Source organism: Puma concolor, chromosome D2 (genome assembly GCF_028749965.1).
Source record: "Puma concolor isolate L17-30 chromosome D2, mPumCon1.1.hap2, whole genome shotgun sequence".
Lineage (NCBI taxonomy): Eukaryota > Metazoa > Chordata > Mammalia > Carnivora > Felidae > Puma > Puma concolor.
The window spans coordinates 30,378,734-30,403,702 of record NC_141677.1 but is presented as its reverse complement, the minus strand read 5'-3'; the positions used below and the strand labels follow the sequence as shown (position 1 = coordinate 30,403,702).

The 24,969-nt window shown below is 38.5% G+C and overlaps 1 protein-coding gene and 1 long non-coding RNA gene across 6 annotated transcripts; one reads left to right on the top strand and one right to left on the bottom strand.

Moving 5' to 3' along the window:
* Window positions 1–3: 3 nt before the first annotated feature.
* On the bottom strand, window positions 4–12,113 carry HNRNPH3 (heterogeneous nuclear ribonucleoprotein H3). Of its 4 annotated transcripts, none has more exons than XM_086679851.1 (10): window positions 11,902–12,113; window positions 6,881–7,015; window positions 6,221–6,359; window positions 5,524–5,708; window positions 4,986–5,072; window positions 4,555–4,670; window positions 2,659–2,794; window positions 1,553–1,648; window positions 1,386–1,478; window positions 4–1,248 (listed from the first exon to the last, which is right to left on the bottom strand). In XM_086679851.1, the coding sequence occupies exons 2-10, from the start codon at window positions 6,990–6,992 to the stop codon at window positions 1,172–1,174; spliced, it is 1,041 nt and encodes a 346-aa protein (XP_086535977.1). In that variant the 5' UTR covers window positions 6,993–7,015; window positions 11,902–12,113; the 3' UTR covers window positions 4–1,171. The 4 variants fall into 4 exon arrangements, with proteins under 4 accessions (XP_086535977.1, XP_086535980.1, XP_086535978.1 ...); XM_086679854.1 differs by having other exon boundaries at window positions 5,569–5,708; XM_086679852.1 differs by having other exon boundaries at window positions 11,921–12,113.
* Window positions 11,172–24,163, top strand: LOC147575964 (uncharacterized). Of its 2 annotated transcripts, XR_015241626.1 has the most exons (4): window positions 11,172–11,395; window positions 16,615–16,866; window positions 18,994–19,112; window positions 23,648–24,163. It is a non-coding gene; the product is annotated as an uncharacterized LOC147575964 (long non-coding RNA). The 2 variants fall into 2 exon arrangements; XR_015241625.1 differs by lacking the exon at window positions 18,994–19,112 and having other exon boundaries at window positions 11,187–11,395.
* Window positions 24,164–24,969: the final 806 nt, after the last annotated feature.

Sequence of the window (24,969 nt, the reverse complement as noted above, 5' to 3'; positions counted from 1 at the left end):
CCATTATCTCCCATGTTGATATTTATTACATTAATAACATTTCTAGCAAAAACAAGTAACAAGGTCAATAACTGAATTCACATTGACAGGTTTCATTTTGATCCATTAGCCAATTTGGAAAAAAGCCATATTGATCAAAGGGATTAAAAGTAAAAAGCACCTTTTCCTTGCTACATATAGTATTTTTAAACACAATGGCTCTAAAACTCCAAACAGATATCAAATGCAAAATCCAACTTCCAGGACTCTCATTTTAATGGGACTATCACATGGACTTGTCTCTTACATTTGTTTAATCATTTATACAGTTACTAAAAAACCATATACTTTAACTATTGGGCAGGAAAACTGAAAATAACAGCTGTGAGAATTATACTCCACAGTAAATACTTTTTGTACTGAATTCTCATGTCACTGAGAACCTTAACCTAGTCTAACATTTAGAGATAACTTACAACTATCATTTTTTGGGAAACATTTTTGGTACTTCAGTCAAGTGCTGAGTGAATCTTATTCTAAACTCTAGGGCTAGAATTTAAACTTCCAACACTCTCATCCCCAGGTAACACAATTAGGAATATTCAGAAATCCAGATACACCTTTTAGATCTTCATTTCAGAGCTATGCTTGATAAATGACATTTGAAAAAGAATGACTAATATAGAAATTAGTGGAATTTATACTCCTGAAGCCACCTACACTCATCTTTAGGTTTTATATATTTACAGTATTGTCCAGGAGAAATTAAAAGAAAAAAGTTACACTATTTTCCAAGCTCTATTCCAGATGTCTGCTTATTAAAGACTTGTGGTTTATGCAAAGGTGAACCATTGTCCTCTAAAATTACACTATACTACTTGTAGAGCTAATAGTAAAATACATCAACCCAAATCTTATGAAAGCAGCACATCCTTAGGAGTAACTAGTATATAAAAAGTATCAACATCAGTGGTTTGAATATAAAAATTTATTTTTAAGTCAAAGTATGCAACAAATAAAACCTACAGAAAACAGATTTTCCCATCACAATCTGTTGCTTTACCAAATAATATTTTGAAAACACATTCCTTCAGTCATTATAAAGTTCTTAAAATACAAAAGAAATTAAATCTGTAAGAAAGTCTAGTAGACCAGACACTGTTGTCAGGACTTTGATGTTGGTGGTTATACTTTAATACATCCCACGCCATCCACCTCCACTCATGCCACCTTGCCCATAGTAACCTCCACTGCCTCCACCGCCACGGCCTTTGAAAAAAAAACAAAAAACACAAGAATTGTTTAGCAGGAAATATCAGTGCATACTACGTTAAAGATAACATGAGCTTAAAAATGTCCACACATGGGGACTAACAGATCAAACCACAGTAACCAAAGACACTTACCATAACCACCCAAGCCATCAGGAGTACCATATCCTCCACTGTAATTGTTACCCATTCCCATTCTTCCAACAGATCCATAACCTCCCTGATTATCTTAAAAAGAAAAAAAAAAGTTTGAGATTGACTGTAAAATGTGTAACTCTGCTTATTTAAAAAACTTTACATACCCATTCCATCTCTGCCATAGCCTCCCATTCCAGAACCTCCCATTCCAGAACCGCCTCCAGGAGTAGAATTCAAGAAGAGTTCAATGTACCGATGTTCTTTAAGAAAAAAGAAAAGATTAATAGGGATGAAAGCAATGATGGATCAAATTTATCAATAAAAGCATAAAAATAATGACTAGCTAATATTAACCTGAAAGCATGTTTATAGACTTCCTATTTACAGACTTCCTAGTGGAGTGATAAAATGAATGCCAGATGGGCTACAAACCTAACTTACCAAGTTTGTTCAAATTGTACAACCCTGAACAAGCAAAAACTGGACGAGGACTCTGCTTCCTCATCTATAAAAAGGGCTGATTCATTATTACAGAACCAGCTAGTGTACTTTTTAAAAAATATTCCATGTCCCCAGGGACACCTGGGTGGCTGGCTCAGTTGATTAAGCATCCATCCCACTCTTGACTTCGACTCAGGTCATTATCTCATGGTCATGAGATCCATGAGACCAAGCCCTACATCAGGCTGTGTGTGCTGGGCATGGAGCCTGCTTGGGATATTCCTTCCCTCTGCCCTTCCCTTACACGTGCTCGCTTTCTCAAAAAAATGTATATTCCACGTCTCAAGAACCGAATTAGAATCATGAAAGTAATGTCCACAAAAACCTATTTTCTACTGACTACAAAATGATCTGTGTATAGTCAGATTTAGGAATCACTAGTCAGGGTAAAATTTAATATTTAAAATGGATTTGATAACATGCAGAAATAACTTCCCCGAGTTAGTTGACATATGGGTTAAGTGGTGATTTGCAAATGGCATGGGAACTCAGGCAAATGCAAGTAACATACCTATTTTCCCTCATTAATAACTTAAGCTGTAACAACCTGTCAAGTACTAAGCCTGAATTACCTTTTCATTAAAAAGGCCCGTAAAAAGCCTTTAAAAAGTCTAAACTTATTAGAGGCCATATGGTTTCAGGTCCCAATAACTGCCAAGAATTGTATCTACAAATCCTGTAACATCTTACATATGAGGAATTACAAATGAGAGTTATTTTAGAAATTCACACCTGAGAAATGAGTTAGCAAGCCAAAGATACCACTTACGCATGTTATTCTTATCTTTAGACATGGCAGCTACGGCATCTTCATGTGTCACAAATTCTACATCTGCTTCTCCTGTTGCTCTGCCATCAGCTCCAATATCAATATGCACTCGTATTGGATTTAGTGGTGAGAAGAACTAAACAAAACATTTGTTATTAATTTTTCTATTTAGATTATCAGAAGTAAATTACCACATACCCTTATACATTAAAACAAACCTCTCTACTGCCCTGTATTGCAAGGCTAACAGATCAACTACAACAGTTCTGGGAATAATATAAAACTATACACTTAGGGGAAAATGCAAAGAAATTCTCTTTAAAATAAGCTAATAATGGGCGCCTGGTGGCTCAGTTGGTTAAGTGTCTGACTTCACCTCAGGTCATGATCTCACTGCTTGTGAATTTGAGCCCCCACATTGTGCTCTGCTGACAGCTCAGAGCCTGGAGCCTGCTTCTGATTCTGTGTCTCCCTCTCTCTCTGCCCCTCTCCCGTGCTCTCAAAAATAAACATTAAAAATTTTAAGCTAATAAGAGTGCCTTGGTGGCTCAGTTGGTTAAGTGTCCAACTCTGGATCTTGGCTCAGGTCTTGATCTCACGGTCATGAGTTCAAGCCTTGTGTTGAGCTCCACCCAGTTTGGAGCCTACTTAGAAAACGTGTCATATCCTACCACTAAGAGGGAGAGGAGTTAAGTCCTCTGTCCTCCCAAGTATTTTGAAATTGCTAAAGGATAAATAGGTCACCTGACACCTAGAAACATGTGCAGAGAATTTAGGTGTTAGGATTTAGACCAATGGAATTTGATAAACCTATACCAACTATATGTGGACAGCTCCCAAAACATATTACTTAGTTCTAATCACAAGTTAACTAGGTTGAAGCAATCCTAAAAAGGTACTTAGGCCATCAGTTCCCAGTAAGATCTACAGCTAAATTCATTTTATTTATTTATTTAAAAAAAATTTTTTTTCAACGTTTATTTATTTTTGGGACAGAGAGAGACAGAGCATGAACGGGGGAGGGGCAGAGAGAGAGGGAGACACAGAATCGGAAACAGGCTCCACACTCCGAGCCATCAGCCCAGAGCCTGACGCGGGGCTCGAACTCACGGACCGCGAGATCGTGACCTGGCTGAAGTCGGACGCTTAACCGACTGCGCCACCCAGGCGCCCCCTAAATTCATTTTAGAACTAGATAGTAGTCTTGGCTTTGTAAGGCCCCCAGGATCTCTACGGCAACTACTCAGGAGGTAAGAATGGATGTGACTAGATGCACCTGGGCTGAAGTTTGCAGATTCTCTAACCAATTTGAAATCAACCAATTTCAAATCAGCAATAGCATCTATGCCCATTATTTTCACAGCTGTTTCTAATCACAATATAGCTAGAAAGTCAAACTGAACTTTGACTTGTTAACGTATTTCCACTTCCAAAACTTGACACAAGGGCAATAATATTCCAGTCATCTCTACTCTATGCTGATCACTTTTCACTAAATTTTTAAAAAAAGTTTACTTATTTGAAAGAGAGCATGAGGGGAGGAGGAGCAGAGAGGGAGAATCCTAAGCAGACTCTGCATGGTCAGCACAGAGCCCGATGCAGGGCTCGAACCCCTGAAACCCTGAGATCATGACCTGGGCCAAAATCAAGAGTCAGACGCTTAACTGAGCCACCTAAGCATCTCTTCACTGAATTCTTAACTGGACTTTCTAAGTAAATCAATATACAATGGGCAAAAAAATATTCAAAGGAGATATATATATATATATATACACACATATTTATATATAGTATTAAAGGAATTCTGACATTAAAACTATAAAAAACATGAGTCCATTTAAGAATGCTTCAAAATTGGATACCAGAATAAAACTATTAATTACTAAAATTACTCACATTAGCAATGTCATTTTCAGTTGCACGAAAAGGTAATCCTCTCATATGTACAAAATGACCACCATGAAATCCCGAACTTGCATCACCAGCTCCACCATAGCCGTGTCCTCCCATACCTAATATATTATTTCCAAAGATTATAAGTGGCTGATACATGTAAAGCCTTTTGACAACACTTCTTCTCTACACATAACTTTTCCTATTTATACCTTTTTCTTTGCCACCCAAGAAATCTTAACACAGTTGTTCTAAACATCAAATAAAGAATCATTCTGAATATCAAATACTGTAAGTATATATCTGTATAAAAGCCCCATGTACGGATGCACTGAAATATGACTATTTTTATACAAGTCACTTAACCTATATTAAACCACAAATGGTAGTAAAATACTAATATGCACCTAAAAATGAATGTCTTTAATATTTACCTCTTCCATCTCTCATTCTGTCATCGAAGCCATCATTTCCATAGCCATAATTATTATAGCCACCATAGTCATCAAAACCTCCATAACCTGTGTAATTTAATGAGAAATACATGAATACACTTTCAAGAGATAAATTTTATAAATCCCGTTTATAGAAACATTCTGTGACAAGCAGTCTGGTTATCTTATTACAAGTTTGCAACTCCCAACTCAGTGCATGTGAAAAAAAGCAGTTAACGCTTGGTGGAAATAAAAAAATCTCAAAAGGATACATTTAGACATCAAATTAACTTTCATTCTGACGTTAAACAGAAAACGTCAAAATATGCCAAAATCTTCATTTTAATTTCTGTATTATGTAGGTGCCAATATGTGCATCAATCAAGTCCCACAGCTGGCCATGGGAATTCATATTTTCATGAACAGGTTTTTAAAACCTAGTAGGTACTGAAATTACTGCCATTTCTATATTTCTTGACAAAGTGTCAGGAACATTAAGAAAATGACAACAGAACCTTTGTTCGTTAGATACACATACCACCATCATATCCATCACCTCCTCGTCGCATTCTGTCATACATACTTCCACGCCCAGCTCCATAATAACCCCCTCTTCCTCCTATCGGTCTATCATATGGTCCCGGTCGCTGGCCCAGCAATCTTCTTGGTGGATCATAAAATCCTTTGATTTCACTCCTGCTACTTCTGAAGATCTCAATATACCTATTTAAAAATGGTTTAAGGTACAAGTTATAGCGTAAATGTATTAGAATAAATAAGATACTGGGCAAAAATGCAGTAAGTTTTTCTACATCTAGATACATAACCCAATTTAAATTGCCTAAATACACCATAAATTAACATTTTTTACACCTACAAACTTAAATAATTAATATTTAAGTTTTACATAAATAAATTAGTCATTTGAAAACAATTCATAATAATTTTAGCTTGTTTCCTTTAGTACATCATAGGTGTTTAGAGAAAATAGCTGATTATAAAAAAGCATTTATCAACATCCTATAGAGAAATGGAAACAATCTAATTTTAATTTAAGCAAACTATTAGCATTAATTCCCCACCCAAATCTGTAGTTTCCAAGTTAAATTTAGATAATTATCAATTCTTTTAAACTACCCCAGAAAAATGTTATTGTAACCCCCCCATTTAAGCAATAGTGACCCACAACCCCCAAAAATAAAAATTTAACACCATCCCAAACTCTCCATCCCCACCTGTGCCCTATTCTTTCCTTGTGTTTCCCCAGAGCATTTTCTGCTATCTCCTTTGAAGCAAACTGCACGAAGGCCTCCCCTGTGCTTCTCCCCTGGTAGTCCATCGTCAATGTTATCCCATTTGGCACGATTTCCAACCCTTTAACCCAAGGACAAATAACCCCATCAAGGGGAACAGTGTTAAAGGCTGAAACATTCCCATCTGAATCAAATATTTAAAACAAGTCTAAACAAAACAAAACAAACAAAACAAAAAAGCTTAAGTTTCCCATCACCCCATAATACAAGCGGAAGATTTTTTTCAAATATTACTGGATTACATATTTTTTTTGCAACCAGTGTCTTTTTTAAATTACATACACTAAAAGCTCACCTATATTACATTTAAAAAGCCAAATCAAATTTATGCTCCATATAATTCATGGTTCATCACACATAATTACTCTCAATTAAGTTTACTGCACATTAGTTAGGTTTTACATATTCTACACATTCTGTACTGAATATTAACTGGAGCATATTTCATAACATAATACATTAACCAAGATACTATACTCAAAAAGACCCCAAAACAAATGGGTTTTACAAATTAAAAACTGAGTAATATAATAAAAATATATAATTAAAATACTACTAAACTTTGACTAATACTAGAGGTACCTTGAAAGAACTGAACTATTTCCTCTTTGCTGCAACCAAATGGCAGTCCACGAAGTCGTACTGTCCCATCACTAGCGTCATTTGGACCATTATGTTTCATAACCCAATCCATCTCAATAACGTTTGATTTAAACGCTATAAAAAATAAACAAGCACATAAAGCAGTCAATCAAAATATACTCTTGCTACAGGCACTGAAGAAACACCACTCAGTGGTGTACAACAGGAAATGTAACATATGGCTTGTTGACAATGCAAAGGCAAAACAACACCTTCCCATTTTGGGGTTGGCAAAAAGGGAAAAGTGAGTGAAACCTGTCCCACCACCCACAAAATACTGAATTTCTAAGGCCCAAATATTTTATAATGCCCAATCTTAAGAAAACTTACACAATTTCAGATTAGTCTTCAAATTCCATTTCCTGTCACCTTATTGTCAACTCTAGCCTTTTCCTCATTTCTCCAAATTTCATTCACTTTTCAGGTTTTATTATTCATTTGAATCATTATGCAAATTCTTTAAAACTTAATTACTCAAAAGCTGCACATACCACCAGTGTCCACTTACAGCAAGAGCCTAAGTCAAAAGTTCAATGAGTACTTCCTTCAATATTAGAAAAATGGCATTACAAAAGTCGTAACTTTTTAGATGCACTTTAAATCTGAACAAATTGCTTTTGAAGGAGGGGAAAAAATTCCTATCTCTACTTTAAATCTAAACACTTCTCAAAAGCAAGTTTTAAAATGACTTAGAGTAAGTTTTAAAATCGGGGTAAAAGGCCTCAAAAGGCCTTCCAACAGTGTCTGTTTTTTGAAGCTACCTGTTTGGAGTATATTAAAGATGAGTTTACTCACTGCTTTACTTTTAAACACAAATTTTAAAAGGCAACACATTCACATTTTTTTTAGGGTACAGTAAGAAGCCCTCCTAGCCTTCCAAAAAGAACCCATCCACACCCAGCTCCCTTCCCAAGAGACAACCATCCTTTTAGAATTCCAGTACATTTTAAAGAGGCTAATGCAGAAGTCCTTCAGCTGCAGAAACTTACCAGACGCTACAAATTTCACTAAGCAGCTGTAGGAATCCTACTCACCTGAGTATTTCAAACCTTTCCCTCACCACCTCCTCCCCTGTAAACAAAACAATTTGTTCACTTGATTCCTTTACGCTTGAAGGTATTCCATAACAGTGTTCACTAATATTTAATTTCACACCATCTAATTATCAGTGCAACTGTGAGAAGTAGCATCTGCAAAAAGTAAATTATTTTTTTTTGCTAGAATTGGTACATTAAAAAAAAAGCTAACGGACAAATTTTCCAAATGTGGTTATTAAATACCTCTGCATGTAAATAACAACTTTGAGACTTGTTTTGTGGTTTTAAAAATCCTGGGAGGCACTCTAGACACAGACACGAAAGTGGGAAGATTTTGAATTTTTTATCAGACGTTACAACTGATTTTTACGCACATGAATACTTGATGTGAATTTTTAAGAAAACAAACAAAAAGTCATTAAAAAAAACCCTGGTTTTGAATCCCTATTCTGCCACTCAATGGCTGATGTAAGCAAACTTCTTAACCTCTCTGTTCAACTGTAAAATACAGATAGCACAGGTGCTTATACTTCACCAGACTGTTACTTTTAAGACTCGTTTATAATGCTTGGTCCGTAGCATGGTTAATCCTTCAATGGTAGTCACTGGGTTTTAAAGGGCCCTGTATAACTACTGAATTATACCACAAACAAAATAAAGAAACCTTAATTAAAGGACAGAAAACTATCCTGAGTCTTGAAATACAGATAAAGTCTTTTCCATAGTCAACATAGGCTTAAGCTTTCAAGCTTCCTAAGGAAGGATTATGTCCAAGGCAGAGGAAAAAGGAGGGCTTTTTGGAAATGTTTTCTATAGCACCTATTAGATAAAAAGCAGAGTAGTCCTGAAAAAAGTAGACCCTGAATCAGTTTGAGAAAAAGGTACATTTTGAAGATCTCTACCATTTTCTTAAAAAAAAACCCAGAAGACTTTAAAAAATGGCATCAACTTAAAAAAATTCCTATAAAAGAGGACTCAATAGAAAAAAGAAAAATTAAAGGATGTAACATCAAATGTTACTTCTGAAACATGTAAGTAGTTTGCAAAATCAATTTAATGTGTTGTAAAAAGACCTTGGTGTGACGCTTTTTATTATTTAGCACGTTTCTTTCTTCAAAGTAAAGATACTTTGTTTTGGGAACAAACAAAAAGATGGTAACTGACTTATCTTCACTATAAACTTTAGCCCTTTCTAAGAAACACAAGCAAGCACACTAGTTTTGATTTTTGGATCAGTCTATACTAAAAAGACCTATACAAAACAAAATATTAAGCCTGTAAAAAACACAATAATAAACACAATTTTAAGTGGAGAAAAAGTTAACCAGATTCAGAAGACAAACTATTTCACAGGATGACTCTCCTCCACTCTACATGTATGAAGACTACACAATTTTAAAAGCCACACTTGATTATTCCTTCAAAACTCAAAATTTGAGTCTAGATTCTACTTACAAAACCAAGACAAACTCTGAAAGCATACAAAAAGACAATCTGCTCTAATACGTTAATAAAGCGGTCTCAGACACTACCTAGAGTCTACCAATTATTCAGGACAATCCATCTCGACCTTTCTTTGCAAGAGTTTCACGACTAATCCCAATTCTGCTTTAAGACTTCCAAGTGTTAGCACCAATTAAAAATACCAGCAGCTGAACTAGTAAAACTGAAGTCACTTTTGAGTGAGACTTTAATTTCCTAAACATGATATTAAGTGAAAGAAGCCAGTCACAAAAGTCCATATGATTTTAAATAGGTGAAGTTTATGGTATGTGAATTCTATCTCCAAGTTGCTAAGCATCTAAGAGGTTAAATGAAATATAAAATTCCTTTATTACACAGAGGCATATACTATCTTCTGAAATATAATGAAGTTAGGGTTTGATGTAACAATAAATAACTTTATAAATGGTAGCTCACTGGTCTTAAAAAATGAGAATGAACTTCAAATTTTGGCAATAAAGTGATAATTAAACTGAACATCTTACATCATTTCCCCTTGCCAATGTGTTTGCTCCTTAATTATCAGTAGAAAAGGTAGACACACCACTAATACCTAAAGGAGATGTTAAGTCCCTAAAATTATAAAGGAGTTCTTTTTTAAAACAAAATTTACCATCACCTATTGCAGCTCAGCCACTTGTATACCAAAATAAGAACATCAAAAAAAGAAAAAAAGAACATGGTTATTAAAAATATAAAGGTAATTAGTAATCAGATGGATTTCCAGATTATGCAGGTGAAAGGACACAAAAAAAGGTTTCTAGGGTAATCCAATTAGGAAAGCCATTATATCATGTACTACTTTACAGAAAACTCTAGGCTTTTTCAAAGGCTACTAAAATCAGACCATCTTCAACAGTAGGAAGGTTTTTTGTTTTTAAAGCTGAAAAAAGTAGGTAATAAGAGTTCTTCTAAGGACGCATATTCATGATCGGGAACTCTTTATAAAATTCTCAGGCCCTGACTCACTTTTTTAGGTACTCAGTGAAAATTACGGACCTAGCTTCTCTGTACAGTTCTAAGGAACCCCCGCCCCCCCATCACACCACCACGTGACTGGGCTTTCGGTTTGTTTTTTTGTTGTTGAGTAGGCTTTTTTTCTTGGCCAAAATATCACCACTGTCCTATACTAAATAAAAAACATGCTTAGCTGCCAAAAGAGAATAAATGCTAACTGTATTTTGATGTATTTTACTTCTACAGCCTCTCTGCACAACATACAACTCTTGGAGACTTAATATTGAAAGTAATTAAATTCCTACACAAATTTATGCCATCACTGTTTTAACTGCTTCCCAAAGGTAAAACTCCTACTTACATTATTACTCAGTGTAGTGCCAAACTACACAAAACCCACTGCTAAACCACCCACCCCTGCCCAAAAGTTCAAAAGGCTGTTATCAGAGTTCACTGGACCCGAACTTAGATTAAGTTGCCCATTTCACATTCCTATTGGAAGTCACCCGCTTTTCTTCTTACAAAAACAATCACCCACAAAGTCTTTACGTTTAAGAGAAATGTGAGAAGAATAAAACCCTCTGGAGAATCAGTACGTACTCTTTTCGAAGTTCCAAATCTGGAATATAAGGGCCGGCTAAGCGTCCTTTATTCCTCCCCGGAGACTTTTCGTTTATCTAGCTGCCCTAGAGACCGGAGAGCTAAGGAGAGTACGCCCCTTCCCCCCCGCCCCCCCATCTCTCCGTCCGGCAGCCAAGCCTGGCTTAAAAACCTTCGCCACCGGGCGGCGGAATTACAAAGGAGGCCGTCTGCCTCCTTTGTCCTGGATTTGGGAGTTGAGCGCCTTCGTCGCCATTGGCTTTCCTCCCCCAGCTCCAGCCTCTCTCATCTTGGGAATCTGCGTCAGAAGTCACTCGCAGTCCCGCCAGCCCAGGGTAGCCCAGCCGAGACTGCGGAGGTAGGGAGGCCGCGGTGGGAGGCCAGGCCCATCCGGCGCCATTTCCATCGGGAGCGCGCCCGACAGCCCAGACCCTCCCCCCCCGCCCCACCAAGTGCCCAACCTTTCCCTGCTCGCTTCGCTCCCCTTCCGGGGGCGCTGTGACCTCCCCCCGGCCTTCTAAATCAGTTTTAGGAAGCTTAGGGGCAAAAAAGTAGAAAGAGGGGGAAGGGCGGGAAGCCGAAGTGGCCGCGCCACCGTACCCAAAATGGCGGAGGCCAAACCAGCAGGGAAAGAGGGGAAATGCTGGATGACCCCCACTTCGGGCCTCAGTTTCGTCCACTGAATTTCACCCGAGCAAGTTCTCCCCCACCGCAGGCCGCCCTCCTTGAAGTGGGAGATCGCCTGGGAGGCGCAGTGTGACCGCCTCCGAGCAGCGACCTCCACACTTCCCCCCCCACCCCCCCCCTCAGTCTCTCTTTCGTCCTTCTCCCGACTCCGCTCTCGAAACCACCAGCCCAACCTACCCCCTTTTACTTCAGATACCCTGTCGGGCGACAGTAACGCCGACTCTGGCGCTCGAGGGGTCGGTCGTGAAGAGGAAGAAGTCGCTCGCCTCGTGTAGCGCTCACCACAACGGTTCTTCCAACCGTCTCAGGCGGTGGCAACCGCTAAGGGAGCTGCGCAGCAGAGCGACTGGCTTGGGGGGATGGGAGAGAGCGAGCGAGAAGGAGGGGGTGGGGCGAGAGCAACGAAGACCAGCTACCCGCTCTCGCGAGACCTGGGAGTCGCTCCCGCCTTGGCGCTGGAGGCAAGAAGTGCGCATGCGCGCTGGTGGGCCGACCAATTTGTTTGAGGAGGAGGTAGGGAGAGTGGGAGAGGAAGTCTAGTTAGACGCGCGGGTTACTGTAAAACTGTAAATGCTCAGAGCTCACCTTTCTGCCCATTCGGGGAGGGTGTGAAGTGGCAGTTGCAGCCAGTGTGTGTTGAAGGAACCATGGTGTCGCAGTTTGGAAAAGTTTTCCAGTACTCTGTCCCCACCAAAAACAAATTCGATAGAGTCCCCACCCTAACCCCTCCCCCCACCCTCGTCACCTGCAGGGAAAGGATGCCACGTGATACGGAGGCCAAATGCGGAGAGGGATTTTCTTGTCAGGTTTGCGTTATGCGGTAAAAATATTGTTTCCCCGCTGCGAAGACACCGTAGTGGGTACCAGGCCCCCATTCCGCCTCTAATCTGGGGCTCCTCCTTCCCTGTAGTGGCGCTAGGGCACCGGGCCCAGCCCCCTACCCACAGGCGGGCCTCCTCCCTGAGGGGCTTCTTGATAAACCCCCTCCCCCCCACTAGTCCCACGAGAAAGTTCATCTCTCCACTTGCCTATATTGACGTATAATTAATATGCAGTGTTATATTAGTTTCAGGTATACAACAATGATTTGGTAATTATGTATATACATACTACTCAGTGCTTACCAGGAAGCACTGTACCTTTTAATCCCCTTTATCTATTTCACTCATCCCCTCACCCACATCCCCTCTGGCAACCACCAGTTTGTTCTCCCTTTGGAGGAGTCTATTTGTTATTTTTTGTTTGTTAGTTTCATCTCTCCCACTTTATAACCTGGGGCATGGATCAGGTGCTGAGGACTGACAATTTAGGGTTGTTTTATAAACAGGGCTTTGCGTTCTTGAAAATTGCAGTGCAAGTGACACCTACCTAGTATTTTTTGGTTGTGCTGTCCTACGCCACCAAAGTCCTTAGGGACTTTTTTTTTTTAATTAAAAAAATTTCAAGCCAAATTTCTGTTGAATGGGTGCAGGCCAGTCCTGGTAAAGAGATCAGTGCAAGTGCAAACATAGGAACTGTACATGAAGTGCAAGAGAGGGAAAGAAATGAATTTGAACACAGGGATGTTCCTGTAGTTGGAAATGTGGACAATGCTGATGAGGGATACTAAGGCAAGCTGAGGGCTAAGCACAAACTAGCACAATCCCCCCCACCCTCAGGTGGGATATGTGTGATATTCCTCAGGTACCCCTGGCTGCCCAAAAACAAAGGAAAGGACAGAAATCAAATGGTTAAACTGATAGTTTCCATCAGTTAACAGATATCTCATCAATAGCATAATCTCCGGGAACTCCCTACTATCTTAATGATAATGCTTTGCTAGAGGTAAAAAAAACAACCTTAGTTTGGCAACACCTAGGCTTCCAGTAATCTGTAAATCCTCTTTAGTATATGGAAATCCCTTTAAGAAACTTTCTTTTGACTTCAGCTCCCCCAACTCCACAGTATATAAGCAGTCACTCTGCACAACCCCAGTGCATCTCTTTCTCTGCCCACGGATCTTGTCCTGTGCTTTAATAAAATCACCTTTTTGCACCAAAGATGTCTTCAAGAATTCTTTCTTGGCTGTCAGCTCTGAACCCCACCATCACCCTAAAACCCCAACAATACTAGGTTGCAGACCTTTAATATCCAGTCAAAGACTTTGTACGTTCTACTATAGAAGTTGGGAAGACCTTGAAGGGGTATAAGGGGTGTTAGCAGTGGAGAAGCTTGAATAATTTTTTACCCCATGAGATCTGCAATGTGTAAGGTGTAGGCCAGAGACCAGTTACCTGCATATAATGGAAATGTCCATTTATGGTTTAATTCAGCCTCAAACCTGCTTAAGACAAATGTAGGACAGTAAGAATTGGCTAGGTCATAATGCCCTAATTTTCTTGAGCCCACTCCTTCAAAGTACCTCTTGGAGAAAGGGGGATGGGACAGTGTGGTCATTATTACAAGACACAGAAAAACAAAACCTGGATAACATAACATTATGATTCATATTTATTAAGAGCTTGCTTGAGCTAGTGCTGTGCTTAATTCACTGACTCCTTACAATCTAAAGGATAATTATTGTCCCCATTTTACAGATCAGATGTGTGAGTTTAGAAGTACAAAAGTTGGGGCACCTGGGTGGCTCAGTGGGTTAAGTGTCTGATTCTTGACTTCTGCTCAGATCATAATTTCATGGTTCATGGGTTTGAGCCCCAAGTTGGACTCTGTACTGACAGCACAAAGCCTGCTTGGGATTCTCTCCCCCTCTCTCTCTGTCCCTCCCCTGCTTGTGCTCTCTCTCTCTCTCCCTCTCTCTCTCAAAATAAATAAACATTAAAAAAAAAAAGAGGGGGGCGCCTGGGTGGCTGAGTCAGTTGGGTGTCCAACTTTGGCTCAGGTCATGATCTTACAGTTCGTGGGTTTGAGCCCCGTGTTGGGCTCTGTGCTGAAAGCTTGGATCCTGGAGCCTGTTTCAGATTCTGTCTCCCTCTCTCTCTGCCCCTTCCCCACTCATGATCTGTCTCTCTGTCTCTCAAGAATGAATGTAAAAAAAAAAAAAATCTTTAAAAAAAATTAAAAAATTAAAAAAAAAGAGGAAGTACAAAAAGTTGCTCAAGGTCATACACGTAGTAATGGAAGCTAGGATTTGAATCAAAATGGTTTTACTGTAGGGGCTAGGGTCTTAAAGCATTCTAGACCTTCCTGGGGTTGCAAATAACCTAACCCTATGCATTAAGGGAACAAGCATCATTTTAGGCAAATTGAAGTTACTTAACAAACATTACCATCTCAGGAGACAGTTCATTGGCTGGAGACTTTTTTTTTTTAATGTTTTATTTATTTATTTATTTATTTATTTATTTATTGAGAGAGAGAGAGAGAGAGAGAGAGAGAGAAGAGGGGCAGAGAGAGACACACACAGAATTTGAAGCAGGTGCCAGGCTCCAAGCCTGGTGCCAGGCTCCTGAACCGTGAGATCCGTGACCTGAGCTGAAGTTTGTCGCTTAACCAACTGAGCCACCATTATGCTCCTGGCTAGAGATGTTTGAAGAGGCCTGAAACTTGATGTACTGGTGTCACTGACACCTTCAGCCCCTCTCCTCAAAAAAAAAATTGCTATGTTAGTAAGACTCTAAGCTCCCACACTTCAGATGGAGTTCTTCCTGGGTTCTAGTTACATCACTACTTTACCTTTTCAGTCTTTCAACTTGATTTGGCAGGTGGGGGCGCCTGGGTGGCGCAGTCGGTTAAGCGTCCGACTTCAGCCAGGTCACGATCTCGCGGTCCCTGAGTTTGAGCCTTGCGTCAGGCTCTGGGCTGATGGCTCAGAGCCTGGAGCCTGCTTCCGATTCTGTGTCTCCCTCTCTCTCTGCCCCTCCCCCGTTCATGCTCTGTCTCTCTCTGTCCCAAAAATAAATAAACGTTGAAAAAAAAAATTAAAAAAAAAAACAAAAAAAAAAACTTGATTTGGCAGATGGAATGCTGTAATCCCTTTTACCTCTTGCCTGAATTCAAATAATACATTTAGTGCCTGATTGAGTTTGGCATTCTTTCCACATAATTTGTATGGTTCTGGGCCACAATCCTTAAATCATTCTAATGGCTTTTCACCACTGAACTGCAATGTTTTCTTTGTGTTTTGGCCACAATTCCTGTATATTGGGCACTTTGTTGTTTGCCAGTGTAAATTCTTAGGAAGGACTTGAAATTAGTACATGTATTCCTTTTGCTTTTTTATTACAGCAAGTAGGAAACTTTGAATTAAAAAAAAAAAAAGTACACTAGGGGCACCTGAATGGCTCAGTTGGTTGAGCATCCGATTTCAGGTCATGATCTCACGGTGTGTGAGCTCAAGCCCCGCATCAGGGGGCTGTCAGTGTGGAGTCTACTTTGTACCCTCTGTCCCCCCCTCTCTCTGCCCCTCTCTCGCTTGCGCTCTCTCTCTGAAAGATAAAAAATAAGCATTTTAAAAAAAGGACACTAATTTTGGGGCAAATGTAATTTTAAAAAAGATTTTCTTTTTATTATTATTATTTTTTTTTTTTTAAGTAATCTCTACACCCAGTGTGGGGCTTGAACTCACACCCTGAGATCAAGAGTTGCATGCTCCACCAACTGAGCCAGACAGGTGCCCTAGAGGCAAACCTAATTTTTATTTGGCTTCCTATTTTACTATTTTTCTCAAAAGAAAAAAAAAAAGTCTATCTACTATTCCCATTGGCAAATTGAATCCTGTAAGTCTTGGTGGATTGGTTCATCACTGCTCCAGTGATCCCTACAGATTGTTTCCAGATTGATCTCTGTGGAATTGTTTCCATAGAGATGGTTAGAACTAAGGGCTCCGAGCTGCTTTTGAGATTTTGTTTTCTCTTTGTCTTCCTTTCAGTCATTACAGTACTTTTCTATTAGTACAGAGATCAGAGGAACTCCGGAGAGGATCTTGTTGGAGGCCATAATGAGAGAAAAATGAAAAAGGAGAGGAAATGGAAGTACCCACACTCCCCAGAGGAAAACAAGACAACAAATATGTAATCATGTATTACACCATCAGGATGAAGAGGAGAGGAAAATTCCATGCAGAGCCCAGAGAAACAAAAAGAAAGAGAAATTGAAAGAGATTGCACCCTGCTGGGAGAGGGAAGACACATTCACTAAAAATTAGTTAAGATAATTGTTCACATACCTCCAATAGCATTCTAAAATAACATAAAAACTGGATTTTACCATAATCTTTTTGCCATTATGAAAAGCAAATAAACTAAAAAAAAAAAAGTAGCAAAACCCACAAATAAGTTTCTAGGAGTGTGTTTATAAAGTAGTTGATGCCTTTGAACACTAAATCTGTCTTACTAAGGTTTTGTAAAATGCTTGTTCTTTGATTTATATCATACTTATCTAGTGTCTTTGGAAAGCAGTGATCTTCCTTGTCATGATTCAAAATTATTTCTCAAGACAAGGTTTCATTACATAGTTTACATTCTTTTTTTTTTTAAACATTTATTTATTTTTATTATTATTATTATTTTTTTAACGTTTATTTATTTTTGAGACAGAGAGAGACAGAGCATGAACAGGGGAGGGGCAGAGAGAGAGGGAGACACAGAATGTGAAACAGGCTCCAGGCTCTGAGCTGTCAGCAGAGAGCCCGACGCGGGGCTCGAACTCATGGACCATGAGATCGTGACCTGAGCCGAAGTGGACGCTTAACCGACCAAGCCACCCAGGCGCCCCACATAGTTTACATTCTTGATACTTTTTGTTTCTTTAAGTCACTTTTAACTGTTCATTCTGGGACTAGGGAAACCAAAATATTTCACCCAATTTCAATTATACACTAAGTAAACAAATGGAAACTTAAAAGGAAGAAAGCACCTAACACACCCTTTTTCTATTTTTTGGAAATAATTAGAAGTATTGAACATTCTTTCTGTTCTAGTGGATTATTGTGAAGAATAGAGACAACAGCTACAAAAGTTAGCTACGTAGGAATTTAAATCAAATTATTGTACAGCTTTTTTTTTTTTAATTTTTTTTTTCAACGTTTTTATTTATTTATGGGACAGACAGAGACAGAGCATGAACGGGGGAGGGGCAGAGAGAGAGGGAGACACAGAATCGGAAACAGGCTCCAGGCTCCGAGCCATCAGCCCAGAGCCTGACGCGGGGCTCGAACTCACGGACCGTGAGATCGTGACCTGGCTGAAGTCGGACGCTTAACCGACTGCGCCACCCAGGCGCCCCTGTACAGCTTTTAATGTGTCATAAGCATTAATAACTTAGAAATAGCACAGATAATACAGTAGCAGACTGTTTCCACATACACATGATTTTCAGTTTCTGAGTGGTAAATGAAAATATAATTTTCATTATATATGTACCTATGTCTCTCCATATACAATGATGATTATATTGGGGGTAGAGCACTTTAAGTAACTAGTTTTCAATACAGGCTAGCAAGTTATTATTTTATGGGCCAAAAAATAGAAGAACCAAGAGATAAATTAATGCTTCAAATTTTACAAAGAAATTCAATGGCAAAACTTAGTATGGTCTTCATAATCGAGGCTTTGGTTCCAATCTCAGCTTTGACACTTCCCTACCAGCTGCTTGATTCTGAAGCATTTAACTTTTCTGAACCTCAGTTTTCAATCTCTAAAGTGGCTTGTTAGGTTGTTATATAGGATAGAGATTAGTAGCAAATAATTCTAGTCATATCCTCTTTCATGTGTGTCCCATCATTGTTAATAAATTTGGCTCATTCTTGTTGAATTTTTATTAAATATGGTGTTCTAAGCACTGTGTTGCAGGGCAGCAAATTATTCCAAGGAAATCTGTGAACTCATATGAATACCAAGTATCACCTCTGGACAGAATAAGTAATATGTCACATGTAATGTATTGTTGTTTTTCTAATATAGGCAGACATGGTTGCTGTTGATACAATAGAAATTGAGGAGCATATAGGTACTCCATTAAATGAATATATTAAACTATAGAAAGTACTCAAATAAGGTAAGCATAGAGTGTTTGAGGAACATAGAGTAAGACCATTAGCATAACCGGAGATAACTCCTGAGCTAAAAACTGGATAATAAGTAAAATTTACCTAGAAAAGGCATTCAAGGCTGAGGACACAATAGGATCCAAGGCATGGAGGCAGGAAATAATTTGATAGAAGTGGGAATTCTAAGCAGCTGGAGCACTGCAAAATAAAGGAAGGGTATAGGTAGTAACCAGATCTTGGGGGAGTTTTTATGCTACCTTGTAGAGCTTGGCTTTTGTTTTTAGATGGAGATCAACCTCAGATTATATACTTCTGGCTGAAGTACGGAGGGTGGATGTCGAGAGGAGAAGAGAGAAGACTAGGAGAAGGCTCAGCAGAGATGATGAGGCCTTAAACTAGAACAGTAAGAATAGACATATGAGGATGTCTTCAAGAAATATTTATTTTCAAATGTTTATTTATTTATTTTGAGAGAGAGAAAGGTGGGGGAGGGACTGAGAGGGAGAGAGAGAGAGAGAATCCCAAGCAGGATCTGTACTGTCAACAGAGCCTGACTTGGGGCTTGAACTCATGAAACCATGAGATCATTACCTGAGCCGAAATCAAGAGATGGATGCTTAACCGACTGAGCCACCCAGGTGCCCCTGGGAATTAATAAACGTAAAAGAAAATTAAGAGACTTATTTATGGTCTAACATATAATCTATTTTGGAGAATGTTCCATGTGCACTTGAGAAAAATGTGTTATTTACTATTATTGGGGGATGTTGTATAGATGTCTGTTTGGTCTGTAGTGTTAGGTTTATAGTGTTATTTAAGTCTTCTGCTTCCTTCCTGATCTTCTGTCTCCTTGTTCTATTACTGAAAGTAGACTTTGAAATCTCCAACTATTATTAAGTTGTCTATTTCTCCAATTCTGCCAGTTTTTTCTTCACGTGTTTTGGGGTTCTGTTGTTAGGTGCGAATGTGTTTATAATTGTTACATCTTCCTAATGAATTGCTCCTTTTATCATTATAAAATGTCTTTGTCTCCAGTAACAACTTTTGTTTTAAAGTCTGTTTTGTCTGATATTAGTATGGTTATTTAAACTCTTTTGGTTACTCTTTGTATGGCATAATTTTTTCCCATTCTTTTACTTTCAACCTATTTGTGTCTATGAATTTAAAGCATGTCTCTCAATGAGATACCACATCACACCTGTCAGAATGGCTAAAATTAACAACTCAGGAAATAACAGATGTTGGCAAGGACATAGTGAAAGGGGCACCCTTTTGCACTACTAGTGGGAATGCAAAATGGTGCAGCCACTCTGGAAAACAGTATGGACGTTCCTCAAAAAATTAAAAATAGAACTACCCTACGGCCCAACAATTGCACTACTAGGTATTTATCTGAAGGATATAAAAATTCTTATTTGAAGGGGTACATGCACCCTAATGTTTATAGCAACACTATCAACAATAGCCAAATTATGGAAAGAGCCCAAATGTCCATTGACTGATGAGTGGATAAAGAATATGTGGTGTATATATATATGTATATGTATATATACACAATGGAATATTACTTGGTGATGAAAAAGAATGAAATCTTGCCATTTGCAACAACATGGATGGAACTAGAGTGTATTTTGCTAAGGAAAATAAGTCAGTCAGAGAAAGATAAATATCATATGATTTCACTCATGTGGAATTTAAGAAACAAAACAGATGAACATAGGAGAATGGAGGGAAAAATAAGATAAAAAGAGAGATGGATGCAAACCATGTGAGACTCTTAAATACAGAGAACAAACAGGGTTGCTGGAGGGGTGTTGTGTCCAAGGATGGTCTAAATGGGTGATGTGCATTAAGGAGGGCACTTGTTGGGATGAGCACTGGTGTTGTATGTAAGTGATAAATCACTAAATTCTACTCCTGAAATCATTATTACACTACATGTTAACTAACTTGGATTTAAATAAAATTTAGGGGCACCTGGGTTAAGTGTTTGACTTCGGCTCAGGTCATGATCTCACAGTCCGTGGGTTCAAGCCCCGTGTTGGGCTCTGTGCTGATAGCTCAGAGCCTGGAGCCTGTGTTGGATTCTGTGTCCCACCCCCCCACCCCCCTTTGCACCACCCCTGCTCATGCTCTGTCTCGCACTGTCTCTCAAAAATAAATAAATGTTAAAAATTTTTTTGAATGAATAAAATTTAAAAATTAAAAAAAAGTGTGTCTCTTATAGAAAGCATAGTTAGATTAGTTAAAAAAATTAATTCTGCTGACATCTGCCTTTTGATTAGAGAGTTTATTCCATTTACATTTGATATAGCTACTGATAAGTTATGGTATAAGTTTGTCATTTGCTATTTATTTTCTACATGTCTTATGTCTTTTTCTCTATTCCTCCATTACTGCTTTCTTTTGTGTTAACTACAAATTTTATATCTATATATAACTTTGTATATATATGATATATATTTTATATCTCTATATATCATATATATGAATATTTTTGAATAATATATGTATATTTCTGTAAGAATGCATTTGTAAGTGTACATAAAGAAAACAGAAGGATATACATAAATAGAGAAGGCTAAAAGTTTTTAAGAGTTATTATTGTTTTGTTTACTTATTCATAAGATTGTAATAAGATCCATAATATTAAAAAGCCCACTATTTCCCACCATCGCTAAAGTTAAATCCAAATAGTATGTTGTAGAGAGATAGCATTTTTCTCTAGAGACTCTGTAGATCCACTTTTCCCCATTAATTTCAAGATAGAGCAAAATTTCACAGTGCTTTACAAAAAGATTGATGTCTTTTAACTGTGAGACTATCCAGAGATTCAGAATTCAAAATACAAATATGCAGTATAGTTGGATAGTCAAATATACCTACTATATTGCAGTAGAAAGAGCCTAAGCAATTTTTGGCCTATGTTCAAAGTTTTACTACTGCAAACAAAGTGCTGAATCATATTTTTCTTAGAAAGAATCATAACATCAGTTTATAACCTATTTTCTTCAGTTCACTCTAACTCCTTGGACTTTTTAGGGGGCAAGAATGTGGGTCTTATTTTCAAGTAGTCAAAGTATTTTTTAAAAATTTGGTTGAGGGGTGCCTGGGTGGCTCAGTCAGTTAAGCATCCGACTTTGGCTCAGGTCATGATCTTGGGGTTTGTGAGTTCGAGCCCCACGTCGGGCTCTGCTGACAGCTCAGAGCCTTGAGCCCATTTAGGATTCTGTGTCTCCCTCTCTCTCTCTGCCTCTCCCCCACTCATGCCCTGTCTCTCTCCTCCAAAAATAAACATAAAAATTTTTTAATTTGGTTGATAAATAGTATGTCAAAATGATGAGAATGGTAAACTTCAACAGAAATGTGAAAAATTCCAAAACAGTGGGTGTTTGAACATAAACATAGGTGAGGAATTCAAAACCAGGTTATTATTTTAACAAAACCAGGCTAATATTTTAGCAAAGGCAGTGTTCCAGAGCTCTATGAAGTCTAGGAAATATGCATAATAGTAAACACAAAGTAATAGAGTGCCATACACACACACACACACACACACACACACACACACACACACACATACATATATATAATCTCCACCGCTAGATGAAACTAATTCAAACATAAATTTTCTTCCAGATTTTGATTTAAAACTTATTTTACTTATAATTATTTTTTATAGTTATTTTCTTTTTACCAGCTAGTAATATAGACAGTGTTTATGTACATTTTGAATGCCAGTACTCTATTCCTAAGGATTTTACATTTTCAAGGAAGTAAACTGGTATTTACTAATGAGTAACCTAGTTTTGAGGCAGCAGTCATAAGCAAAAGCTAAGTGGATTCTTTTGTGCTGAGAGCTAGGGAATAACAGGAATCAACTTTCTGTTGTCTGTAGTCCCAGGAGACTGTAAACAAACTAAGAGTATTACAGAGGGACAAATAAGCATTAGTGTTCCCAGGCACACCCATGGGCAGGTTTAATAACTAAGCTATTTGAATGTGAGGCTTATGATTTCTCTACATTTACTTGGTAGATTAGAATTCAGGAAAGTGTCAGGGTACCCAGGGTGAGCCTGGGTAGCTCAGTCAGTTGAGTGTCCGACTCAGGTCATGATCCTAGGGTCGTGGGATCAGCCCCATGTTCAGTTCTGTGCTGACTGTGAAGCCTGCTTGAGATTTTCTCTCTCTCTTTCTTTCTTCTCTCTCTCTCTCTCTCTCATTCTGCCCTTCTCTCCTGCACACGCTCTCTCTCTCAAATCAAAAAAGAATTCAGGAAAGTGTCCACACAGTTCTCAAAAACAAACCTGATGGATCTCTGGGGGAGGTAGTAGGATGGAATTGTCAAATGGGATTTTAGTTTTTTCTGTACTATCTTATTGTTTATAAGGAGATTATATTCATATACTAAATTGATGATTAAAAACTTTAAAAGTTAAAAAAGATACGAATAATTGAGAAATCATCATATAAATGTAGATTTATGAACTTGTACCCTCTCGGGGTAATTGATTCCTCTTTAAACAGCATATTTATTTGGCATTTTTGAAGGGCATATAAAGCCACTCTAGGGGTCCAAATGGAATGTGATTAAAACTAGAGAAGGATAAATAATTAAATTAAATAACTTGGGTCATTTGAAAAACACCCTGCCTGGTATCTGCACCTCAGGACCACCTTAGGCTAACCAGGATGCCAGAATTTGTGCAAACCTACTTACTGGGTAAAGAAAGGCAAGCTGCTTAAACTTTACCTGCCTAAAATTTTCTCAGCAATTCAATGGGAGGTTATGCTGCTTTTTCCTTGCAGAAATGAAATCACAATTTATTTTAAGGGGAGAGAGAGAAAAAAAAAACAGAGACATATTCAGTAATAAAGAGTAGAAGAGCCTTGAGATTGAGAAGTATAGCTCACTCACTGATGTCTCTCCTCTCCCAGGGTACCTGGCATTGGAGCCTGACACACAGTCACTGTTGAACCGAAGTTTGGATTTCCAAATCTACAAAGATGAAGATCAAATTGTAGACAACGGCTCCAGCAGATGTTTAAAGGCTCACCTCTGCTCTCTCCTATCCTCTATCGCTCCTCTATTTCTATATCCAATTTGCTTGCCCTGTCATCAATCCATGCACTCTGCCTAAGATACCTATTCCCACTTTTGGAACAGCCAGACACTTTTTTGTGTATGTTTTTGGACCAACTTAAATGCCACCTCATCTCTGAAGCTCCCTCTGACTGTCTCCTGGGCAGTTACTGCCCTACCATCATGTTCCTAAGCATCTTATGTAATTTCTTTCATATTACAATTTTTATGTTGGGTTCCCCACTGGTTGAGAATTCTTTGAAAGAGAGCTAGTGACTTATTTATCTTTTTATCCCCAAAGTCTGGCATGTGCCTGGCATTTAGGAAATACAAAGTAATGTTTAAAAAATAAATTGTTAATGTGAATTTTACCTTAAGCATAATCTGTCACCATAGGGCACAACAGGGCTATCAATTGATTACATTAAATAAAATAAAAAAAAAAACTCTTCCTTTCTCTACTTTTTGACCAAGAATAAAAATTAAAATCAAATTATATAACATTTTAGATAAATATTTTTATGATTTAAGGCATTAGAAACATCATGCATTTTCTTTCTTTCTTTTTTTTTTTCCAACATTTATTTATTTTTGGGACAGAGAGAGACAGAGCATGAACGGGCGAGGGGCAGAGAGAGAGGGAGACACAGAATCGGAAACAGGCTCCAGGCTCTGAGCCATCAGCGGGGCTCGAACTCACGGACCGCGAGATCGTGACCTGGCTGAAGTCGGACGCTTAACCGACTGCGCCACCCAGGCGCCCCATATCATGCATTTTCTATATGATTCTTCAAGTATAGCATCAGCATCACTTGGAAACCTGTTAGAAATGTAAATTCTTGTGCCTCATCTCAGACTTATGAAATCAGAAATTCTGGGCATGAAGTTCAGTAATCTGTATTTTAACAAATCCCCCAAAGATGATTCTGATGCACTTTTTTTTTTAATTTTTAAGAGTTTATTTATATTTGAGAGAGAAAGAGACGAGAGAGAGAGAGAGAGAGAGAGAGAGAGAGAAAGCGAGCTTGAGCTGGCAAGGAACAGAGAGAGAAAGAGGTGAGAGAATCCCAAGCAGACTCCATGCTGTCAGTGCAGAGCCCAACTCAGGGCTTGATATCACAAACTGTGAGATCATGACCTGAGCTGAAATCAAGAGTCGGACGCTTACGTGACTGAG